Source organism: Myotis brandtii, unplaced genomic scaffold (genome assembly GCF_000412655.1).
Source record: "Myotis brandtii unplaced genomic scaffold, ASM41265v1 scaffold686, whole genome shotgun sequence".
NCBI lineage: Eukaryota > Metazoa > Chordata > Mammalia > Chiroptera > Vespertilionidae > Myotis > Myotis brandtii.
The window spans coordinates 5930383-5941732 of NW_005370683.1; the positions used below are offsets into that span (position 1 = coordinate 5930383).

General features: G+C 38.1%; 1 protein-coding gene across 7 annotated transcripts in view; it reads left to right on the forward strand.

Moving 5' to 3' along the window:
- The window catches only part of ARID2 (AT rich interactive domain 2 (ARID, RFX-like)), a 195019-nt gene that overhangs the window by 101638 nt on the left and 82031 nt on the right, over positions 1 to 11350 (forward strand). For 6 of the 7 annotated variants that reach the window (XR_001359718.1, XM_014529534.1, XM_014529538.1 and 3 more), the window contains exon 2: positions 5449 to 5582. Coding sequence is in view for 5 of the 7 variants with exons in the window: in XM_014529532.1 (XP_014385018.1) it covers positions 5449 to 5582 (134 nt within the window). In the remaining 2 variants the exon portion in view is untranslated. Of the gene's footprint in view, positions 1 to 1340; positions 1365 to 5448; positions 5583 to 11350 lie in introns of those variants that run through there. The other variant, XM_014529535.1, reaches the window with a different exon arrangement.

The following is an 11350-nucleotide window of genomic DNA, read 5'->3' on the forward strand; positions in this document are numbered from 1 at the left end:
TGTATTTTTTTGAAATGATTTTTTCACTTAAGTTTGTTATTGATTGCCCTTTGTTATTATTCCATATTAGTTTATTTTTTCACTGCCATATAATATTTCATTGCATGAATATGCCCCAGTGTTTTATTTATGCTATCATTTATGAATATGCCAGTTGTTTTCAGTTTTATAGAGTATACTAGAGGCCTGGTGCATGAAAATTCATGCACTGGAGGGGGAGTCCCTAAGTTCGGCCTGCCCCCTCTCACAGTCTGGGCGCCCTCAGGGGCAGGAGATGACCCGGCGATCAGGGGAAGGCGACACGCCCATCACACCTCTGCTGCTGCCACTGCCAGCAGTGCAAGCCTTGGCTGGCCCTGGTTACCTGAGCCTCGGCCGATCCTGGGCGGCTGGGCAGCTGACATCCGAGGCTTGCCTGTGCGTCAGGCCAGCCCTGGGCGGCTGAGGAGCTGAGAGCGGGTCCGGCTGCACCTTGCGCCTGCCACCCCTCCCCCCGAATGGGGCTGAAAGGACTGGGGGACTCCGGCGGGGCTGAGGGGACTGGGCACCGCCATCTTGTAGCTATTGGCGCCACTGTCTTTGTGCTGATGTGACGGTCAATTTGCATATTCCCTCTTTATTAGATAGGATGCATAAGAGTATAATTGCTACATCAAAGGGCATTCTTATTTTTTTCCTTTTCTTTGCCTATTATGTACATTAATATTTTTATTTCCCTATATTGATTTGGAAAGTAATTATCCAAAATTTAATTTTGCTGTTAAGCATGAAAAAAATTAGCAACATTGCCAACAATAAATTTTCCTTAATATTAACTATGAGAAGAAACCATTTTGTTATGCTTTCTGTATAAAGAACACAGTATACAGTTTTAATTCTTCTTACTACTACTGCCTTCTCCTTTGTTTTTGTGGAAAAGTTCTTGAACTTCATATCAGGAGTATCATTTTCAAACTAATAATTTTACATTTTCATTACATTCTCCTTTTGTAATTACCAATGACATTTGCATTCTCTTTTGTAATATAACAGTTATGGTTGAGACTAATGTCTTGAGTTTAAATGGTCTCTGTGCACATCATCAATTATCTGTTTTAATCATTCCTTAATAAGTACCAATTAGAATACTTATTTGACTGTTGTTGTTTTTTCTAGAGAGCTGTATGGCTTTATATCTTCTGAGTCATTACATATCTGAAAGTGAATTTCTGTTTTCTTATTTGAGCAACATGATTGGGTATGGATTTCTAATCAAAGGAAATAACTTTTCTCTTCAAAAGTCTGATATTTGTTTATTATCATCTAGCAATTAAGTTTGAAGTGAAGTCAAGCCTAGTTCAACTGTTCTATGTAACTTACGGAGAGTAGGGGTGGTTCTGCCTACTTTCTATTTTAGAAAAAATTTTTGAGTTGTAATGAGAGAATGTGCCTTATATAATAGTTAATCTTAATATATTGCTATTTTCTGTGTGAATTGACAAAATGATCAGTAAAAGAAAATCATTGTATGTCTAATAAATTAATCTTATTGGTGATTATATTCAAATCTTCTATAACCTAATTTGTTTTGTGTCTTCTTAATCTGTCATACAACTAGAGGTTAAAATTTCCCACATTCATAACAGTGTTACCCATATTATTTGATGCTATTTTGAATGTACTCTTTCCCCCACTCCTGATTATTTTAATCACACTTACGCTTTTTATCTTTAAAAAAAATATATTTTTATTGATTTCAGAGAAGGAGGGAGATACAGAAACATCAATGATGAGAGAGAATCATCGATCAGCTGCCTCCTGTATGTCCCACACTGGGGATTGAGCCCGAAACCTGGGAATGTGCCCTGACCAGGAATTGAACCATGATCTCCAGGTTCATAGGTTGATGCTCAACCACTGAACTGCACCTGGGCAGGCTGTGTTTATTTATTAAGAGGGACAAGAGGTCAGAACTGGATGTGAAAACCTTAGTTGAACTAAGAAAGGTTGAGTCTCAGTTGGAAATATTTACTTATGACAATGAGAACAAGTACTGGCCCTCAAGCCAGGTAAATAAAATTTCACAAATCATAACAATCTGAATAAACAAACCATAAATTTCTGGGGATTAGAATTATGTAAAGAATCTGCTTGAAGGAATAAGGTTAGAATGTTCCAAGGGACCAGAAGTCATATATTTTTAAAACTTTATGAAAATTTGAATTATAAAGTTTTTATGTATATAATGTATTCTCTTTATTGAGTGTACTAGAGGCCCAATGCACGAAATTCATGCACGGGTAGGGTCCCTATGCCTGACCAGCAATCAGGGCTGATCTGTGGGGTGACCGGCGGGGTGATCTTGGCGGGGGCCCGCTAGCACCCACCTTGGCCGACCTGGTGCCGCCTGCCCACTAGCCCTGTCCCCCACCGTGGGGTGATGGAGGGGGCTCCCCGCTGGCACCCGCCTTGGCTGGCCTGGGGTCTGTGGGCTGTGGGCAGCTTCTGTGTTGAGTGTCTGCCCCCTGGTGGTCAGTGCATGTCATCGTGACTGGTCGTTCTGCCATTTAGTTGATTTGCATATTAGGCTTTTATTATATAGGATAGTACTTGTGTTGCTGTCAGTTACTCCATATTACTTATGCTCCATTTGGGATGTAATGGGAGGGAAAATACAATATTTATGGTCTTTTTTGTTGTTGTTAATCCTCACCCAAGGATATTTTGATATTTTCCCATTGATTTTCTTCTTCTTCTTCTTCTTCGTTTTTTTTTTTTTTTTTTTTTGAAGGAGTGGAAAGGAGAGGGAGAGACATAGTGAGAGAATATGGATGTGAAAGAGATACATAGATTGGTTACCTCCTGCATGTGCTCTGACTGGGCTGGGGATCAAGCCTGCAACCTAGGTACATGCCCTTGACCAGAATCAAATCTGGGACCCTTCAGTCCATAGCAAATGCTCTATATCCTCTCAGCCAAACCAGCTAGGGCTTGGTCTTTCTTTACTAGTAATGTTTTCTCTCTCAGCTGTAATAAAAAACACAAATTTTAAATCTACTGTGTTCAATTATAAGTAACAGATTTATAAAGAACATTGTAAAAATATTATTAGTGTAAGATTTTGATTTTAAAATTCTGTATTTCATTGTTGTTTTTGTTATGTTTGGCTAAAACTTATTTAAAAAAAGGATTATCTTTAGTTTGTTTTTAACCATTGCACAGTGAGTTCAATTCTGAAAAACCATACTCTCTAAAATACCTCTGTCAATAATATTGCCTGAATGACTTCATGTGATCCTTCATTTACAGAAAATGGGTCACATAATTTTTGAGCAGCTATTTTTGTCTAAATTTATATACTGATACCTGCATTAGGAATTAAAAAATAAGAGGCCTGATTTATTTACCTATTTAAGTCTATGCTGGAGAGAGAATGTCTCTTTTTAATCATCCTTTTGTTTTATCTTTTTGGGCTGTAAATGCTATTTCCTGGAGGACATCACCAGGATCAGGGTGAAATGTGTGCAGCTGCATACTCTCCTCAATGCTCAAGGGTTGTATCTGTGTGTATGTCTCTGCTTTAGTATGCTGTAGCTCTAAAAGTAAACAAAAGTGTTGGATTCATTGGCTGTCAAGCTGTCAGCTAGGAAAAGAATTCCTTCTTCTAATTGAATTTATATGGAGAACTTGGAAGGAATGAAAGGGTGGTTTAATTTTTCCCTAGGTTTTAAAGATGTGATTTATTGTACCTTGTAAAACTAAAAGGGAAAAATGGGGAATGGTAATTATTTTCCATGTCATTAGTTTTTATATTTGTAAAGTTCTAGCTTCTACTCATCCTACCTTGAAAGTTTAGATTTGGTATTAAAACCAAAATAATACTTCTGAGGTCATCCTATGTGTTTGTTGATATACTCCTCCCTCATCTCAGATGTCTGTAATTTAAAAAAAAAAAAGATCTGGGACATTAAAATAGCTACTAATGGACTTAGTACCTGCCTGGATTAGGAATGGTAGAAGGGTAGATCTGTAAAATAACCACATCTAGAACTTTTCTATGATAAATATAAGAAATCGTATTAATCAACTTATTTGTGAAGTATAGTAACAACTTTGTTACAGTGTTGTCTTTGACAGAGAGGTATGACCAGTTCTTTGTTTCCCCATTTTAAAATTTTACTTCAGCCCTAGCTGGTTTGGCTCAGTGGATAGAGTGTCAGCCTGCAGACTGAAGGGTCCCAGGTTTGGTTCTAGTCAAGGGCACATGTGCGGGTTGCAGGCTTGATCATCAGTAGGGGGCGTGCAGGAGGCAGCCAATCAATAATTCACTATCAGTGATATTTCTATCTCTCCCTCTCCCTTCCTTTCTGGAATAAATTAAAAATAATAAAATAAAATAAAATTTTACTTGAGAACTTAATTATAAATTGGTAGGTGATGATAAATTGTGAAGTTGGAAATTTAATTCTAATTAATATTAGGAAGATTGATCATTACTCAGAAATGGTAATACGGTAGGAGATATGAGAACTATCTCATAAATTTGTCAAAATGTATTAGGCATAAGAATTTTTTTTTAAACAAGTTTAAAAAAATTTTTTTATCGATTTCAGAGAGGAAGACAGGGAGAGATAGAGAGAAACATCAATGATGAGAGAGAATCATTGATCGGCTGCCTCCTGCACATCCCTTTCTGGGGATGGAGCCCTAAACCTGGGCATGTTCCCTTGACTGGAATTGAATCTCGGACCCTTCAGTCTTCAGGCCAACGTTCTAACCACTGAACCAAACCAGCCAGGGGTAGGCACATGAAGTTTGGATGTGAAGTTGGCTGTACGGCTGTTTAAAATGAGCATTCCATTTCCAAAAACCTCTTCAGAGAAGAAGTGCACAGATTGAGCTTATTTCTGCATAATAGCAAAAAACAAAACAATAGTTAAATGTATCTCTAGAGAATTATTAAATTATGATATATCAATACATCTAAGTATTATACAGCTGTTTAAAAAGACTAAACTGGTACTGTATGTATTAACATGCTTAGCTTTCTAATATATGTTAAATAAAAATATGCACAGCCCTGGGCTGGTGGTTCAGTTGGTTGGAGTGCCATCCCATGCACTAAAAGGCTGTTGGTTCGATTCTGGTGAGGGCACATAACCTAGATTACAAGTTTGATCCCCAGTCGGGGTGTTTCCAGGAGGCAACTAATCAGTGTTTCTCTCTCCCTCTCCCTTCCTCTCTCTAAAATAAATTTTAAAAAACCCCACACTTTTGGAATCACTGAATTGAGTTTGTCTGCAGTATTATTGTTGAAGTGGTTATTCAACAATATAAGAGTTTTGTAGTATGCTAATATTTTTTAAAAATTTAGGGCCTCTAGAAAAGGAAAACATATATAAGGTAGGAGTTCAAAAGTAAGATGTATATCTATTTTAAAATCTCTACTGTGCTGTTTTTCTGTTTCAGTTACCTAGAAAAGTACGAGAAAGTTCATCATTTTGGGGAGGATGATGATGAAGTACCACCAGGCAATCCAAAGCCACAGCTTCCTATTGGTGCAATTCCATCTTCCTACAATTACCAGCAACACAGTGTATCAGGTAAATTGGAAATTGACAGGGCATAGGTCCACAATTTTGAATTAGGAAAATAAATAATATCCAATGACTTAATCCCTTAATTAAAGACTTAATATAACGTTCAAAGATCAACATCTAATTGTTATCAAGGCCTTTCTATCATAGGATTCATGAGGTTTTTAGTTGTAGCATTTTCCAGACTTACAAATACCTTTACTTAAAAAAAAATTATTTTATTGTTGAGAGTATTACAGATATCCTCCATTATCCTCTTTTGCCCCTCTCTTTTCATCCCCCCATCCCTATCTCCCCCCCTCCACCCCCCCTACCAAATGCCGATACTTTTAAGTGAAGTTTTTCTCTTACTTTTTTGGCTAATAATCAGTTTAACCTTAATAGTTACTAACATGAGAAGAGAAAGATTCAGTTAGGATTAGAGAAGTCAAGAATACTTAGATAGCATCTACTAGATTTACTACAATTATTGAAATTTCCAGCACCAGAATTCCTCAGAAATGTTCCTAACTATTCAACTATTTTCCTGGTGTGGTACCAGTAATAAGATTTTCTTTTTATATTTAAGTCATTCTTGTAATAGTTATAGAGGAATCTGCACTTAAAAAGAACAGTACTCAAGTTGGAAATAATCAGGTTGGAGTCTAATAATAAAGAGGTTCCTGAGGCAGAGTAGATGGAGGTTCTAGTGTTTAGTGAGTTTGGAGGTTGGGAATGTGATACCTAGGAAGAAAGCTCTGAAGAGATAAACATGTCTTCTTTAATTACCAACATTTGGCCTAAAAAAGAGGAGATAATGTCTTTTACAGGGGTATATTCTTTATAAAATATACAATGATCTGATATTTATTATTCTTTGTTGGTGCTAGTCCCAATTTCTTATAGGTAATCCTTAAACTCATTTGTGCTTTTTATTGTTTATTTTTATAACAGGGTTTTATTTTTTATAGAAGCAACATCATACAATAACTTCCTTTTTAAACTTTATAATGTATCATGGACACCCCTCCCTCTAATTTATCCTTTTTAATAGTTGTGTATTCCATAGTAAAGATGTACGTTTCTTTTTTTACTTTATTTTTGACACTTTATTTGTACTTTTCAAATTTTATTTTCTATTATTATCTATTTTCAAAGTTTCTTCCATGTTGAATTTGACTCCCTTTTTCTCCCCCAATCAGTAAAAACTGAAGAAACAATCTGTGATCTCCTTTAGAAGAGGCTTCATATATGAGATGGTTTTATATAATTGGGGTAGATGGTGATGAATGCAAACCAAACCTACCTTCATTTTTTTTTCAGCTTTTTACAGGCCTTTAATTTATAACCTCACTTTGACTCCATAGAAAAGCCAATTTAAAAATTAAGACATCTTTTAATTAGGACAGATCATTAAGCAAGACCATCTGTATTTGATTCAAAGAACCTTTGATTATACCATTGTTCCATATTTTACCCTAATCTCAGAAATGCGTCAATATGTATGTTAAAGTAACTATTAATTTTTCACTGTCAATGGTACACAACCCAAATTTGTCTACATTTATGATTTCAAGACCTAAAAAAAAAATGTCTCAGAAGTAACGAGGTAGGCCCTATGGAAAGGAACAAAAAGCCATCTTTGCATGCCTGCACAACAGCACCTTTCCAAGACAACGGAGAAACAAACATCTAAAGAGATTTAAAGAAAAAAACAATTAAAATATTTATACTTAATCTGTCTTTCAAGCATGAGGGCAAAGAAAGCGATCCTTTGATATGCATTGTCTCAGAAAGTCTAGCTTCATTTTTAATGAGTAGTCATTACCTGAAGAACCAAAATTAAAGAACATTTTAAGTCACCATGTAGAAGATCTTGCTAATAGTTTAGCTGAAAATAAAATGGGGTGACTTGTTAGGTGATGTTTCCTGATCCTAACAAGGGTTAGTGGCCATTAATTATCTCATTCAGGGATATTATAGAGGTATTCTTATATTGAAAGAATCATTGTGCTAATGACTTTTAAGACCATTTTCAGCTTCATGACTCTGTGGTTTCTATATTATAAGTAACTAGTGGCCCGGTGCACGAAATTCATGCGGGGAAGGGGGGGTCCCTCAGCCCGGCCTGCACCCTTTCCAATCTGGGACCCCTTGGGGGATGTCCGACTGCCGGTTTAGTCCCTCTCACAATCCAGGACTGCTGGCTCCTAACCGTTCACCTGCCTGCCAGCCTGCTCGCCCCCAACTGCCCCTCCACCAGCCTTCTCACCCCAAGCTGCCCCAACTTGCTGGCCTGATTGTCCTCAACTGCCCCCCTTGCCAGCCTGATCACCCCCAACTGCACCCCCCTGCTGGCCTGATCACCCCCAACTGCCCCCCCCTGCCGGCCTGCTCACCGCAAAAAAATGCCCCCAATTGCTGCCCCTGCTGGCCTGCTTGCCCCCAACTGACACCCCCCTGCCGGCCTGATCACCCCCAACTGCCCTCCCCTCCTGGCCTGATAGCCCCTAACTGCCCCTTCCTCGGCCCTGCCACTATGGCTTTGTCTGGGCAGCGGCCACGGAACCGGCTGGGGCGACTAAGGAAGCCAAGCCGGCTGGAGAGGAAGCCAAGCCTCCTGCGCCCGCTGTCCAGCCAGCTGGGGCAACCAAGGAAGCCAAGCCTCCTGCGCCCGCTCTTCGGCCGGCTTGGCTTCGTGGCTCTGGCCGGCACCGCCATCTTTGTCGTGTCAATTTTCATATTCCCTCCTTATTGGCAGTGGGTGCTGCCATCTTTGTCTAGAAGTGATGGTTAATTTGCATATTACTCTTTTATTAGATAGGATAGCATTACTGTCCATTATTGTAGCTTAAAAAGAGTTTGATGTTTGCTGTTACAGATCCTTAAACTGATCCACTTCTGTGTTTGATGTTGTTTAAAGAGAATTTTTTTCTGGATCTGGTTCTCTTTTTCCTCCTCTAATTAAAACAGATTTACTTCAAGAAACAAGATGGAAAATATTTCTGGTATTTCACAAGTCTAATGGAAATTATCCATGGAGCTATACAAGTTAAGGGAATGACAGAATTGCTTAACCGGGTGTTATAACTTCTTTCTGATATGCTGTCATATGTCGGTTGTTGTTTTTTAAGGATAATCTGAGCAGTTATGTAACATATATTGCATGCTTGATAAAATCAGGATTGGGAACTCATGAAAGGAAAGACACTAGGAATTAGGAATTGCTGGTGAATATCCAACTATAATATTTTAATTTAAACTGAAAAGTTGTAGTGTTTGAGGGCAGCATTTATGAATTTTAAGGTGCTTTTTATTTTTCTAGAAGGAGCCATAGCAACATTATGACAGTGTTCTAAAAATTAACATGATTATCACTATGCAAAATAAATTATTCATTGATGATTCTTTTTAAATATCATTAAGAAAAATAAACTGTGTGTATGTGTGTGTGTGTGTGTGTGTGTGTGTGTGTGTTTTAAATAAACACCCAAACAGAATTACATAGTGTTAGATTTAAGAGCTTTTAGGAAATTTTAGTTAAAACCTATAAAAGAGTTGGGTTTACATCTTTGATTATACAGCCTTTCTCTCCTTGTAGGTAAGTGTATTTATCTAGAGATACTTATTGTTGATATTAAAAAAAACTATTCTAAAACAATATTTTGAATAATAGATTTTGATTGGCAGTCACCTCCAGGGTATTTGGTATAAAGTGTAGTTCTATTTATAATTTTCATAATTGAGAGAATAAATGGAATACTGTACATTGATATGGGACCAAATTTTCCTTTTAGGATAATGGTTACCTTAGCCCAATGACTTTAAATGACAAAAAATATTGAGAAGATTTTACTTTGAACTTTAGGGTTATTCAACTTTGGCATCAGTACATGTGGTTGTATCATTTATTTGCATCGTTTTTCTTGTCATAAACACCTATTCCTTTGGCTTTCCTCTTTCTCTATCCTCCCCTCCTCCCTGGCCCTTGGTATTGATTTCAGTACAGTCTGTTCTGCAGAACTGTAGAGTAAAATTATTAAGGATGTTTTGTTCATCTTTTCTTACATTTTTTAAAATTAAAATTCAATTTTTTAAATTAAAATAAAATTGTTTCTTTGCAATGTCTTTAGTAGAAAAATTATGGAAGGCAAAACTGAAAAATAAAAAAATTGAAATTAATAGAACTATAGAATTTCAGAGCTAACCATGATTTTAGTGATTATTTAATCCAATCCAGTTATTTTGATAAAAAAAGACCAAGTACCCTGTCCATTTACATTTTTGGTATTTAAATTTCAGAAAGTTTCATACTGGAAGATTTAGTTTTTTTAGTTCTATAAGTTGTACTTGAGCAAAAATTTTCCCTTAATTGTCTCATATTCTAACAGACATTTGCACTACAACAATCACTGTCCTATGAATGGAAAGAAAGCTCTCTAGGAACAATTCTCCTTTTCCTCTAACCTGAAAACAAAGAGTTGTGGTTGCCTAATATTGTTTGTCAGCCATGATCCATTTGTATAAACTTTGAGTCAAGAATCCTATATAATAAAATCCTAATATGCAAATTGTCCTCTCGACCAGGAGTTCTACTGGGAGTTCGACTGGGTGACCCAGAGTTTGACCGCTCGCTATGATGTGCGCTGACCACCAGGGGGCGGTGCAGAACATGGTGTACATCGGCGATGTGGCGCTGGCAGCAGGTGGCAGTGGTATCTCTGCCGCGCTTTGGTCGCTGGCCAGGCCTAGGGACTGTACCTGTGCACGAATTTCGTGCACCGTGCCTCTAGTGATGAAAATAATTTCCAATCCCATTTTGAGTGTAAAACTGTAGCTGTTCGATCATATCTCCTTGGGTAGAGAAAGGGGAGGTTCTTCAAATCTTATAAGCATTTTTTCCTACATTATCTTAGGAATCATTATCAAGCCTGATATAATTAAAGGACTGTTCATAATTATTTATTTATTTGTGTTGTTTCTAATTTTTTAAATTTTTAAATATTTTGGTATTTTTTTGTTTTGATTGGAGGTGTCTTTGGCAAAGTTATTCAGGTAAGGATGTATTGAATTGAGTATCTGATGTCACAGACAGAACAATTCTAAGATCTTATTGAAAGCACTTAAAACTTGACAGACAATAAATGTAGGTTCCAAATTTTTTTCTGTTGAAGAGATTTGTTTAAAGGTTTCATGGAATCTAAAAACTCTTGCTGAGACTTGGGTTCTTATAATCAGTTACCATATGTAATATAGAAATATCAAAATCTATTCCTTTTTCACAGGAACCCCTGGTAGTCGGTGCGCATCATAATGATAGGTCTACTGGTTGAAAGGTTGACCCGTTGCTTAGGCTTTTTTATATATAGACTAGGGGCCCAATGCACGAAAATCATGCAAGGTCCTTGTCCCTGGCCCCCGCCTGCAACTACCCTGGCCGGAGGCCTCCGGAACCAGGCTCCTAACCACTCGCCTGCCTGCCTGCCTCATCGCCCCTAACTGCCTCTGCTTGCCAGCCTGATCACCTCCTAACTGGTCCCCTGTCAGCCTGATCACCCCCTAACTGCTCCCGTGTCCACCTGGTCACCCCCTAGTTGCCCCCCAGCCAACCTGGTCACCCCCTAACTGCCCCTGTCAGCCTGGTTGCCCCTTAACTGTCCCCCTGCCGGCCTGGTCACCCCCTAACTGCCCTATAGGCCTGGTTGCCCCCTAACTGCCCCCCTGCTGGCCTGATTGCCCCTAACTGTTCCCCTGCCGGCCTGGTCACCCCTAACCACCTCTGCCTCGGCCTCCAC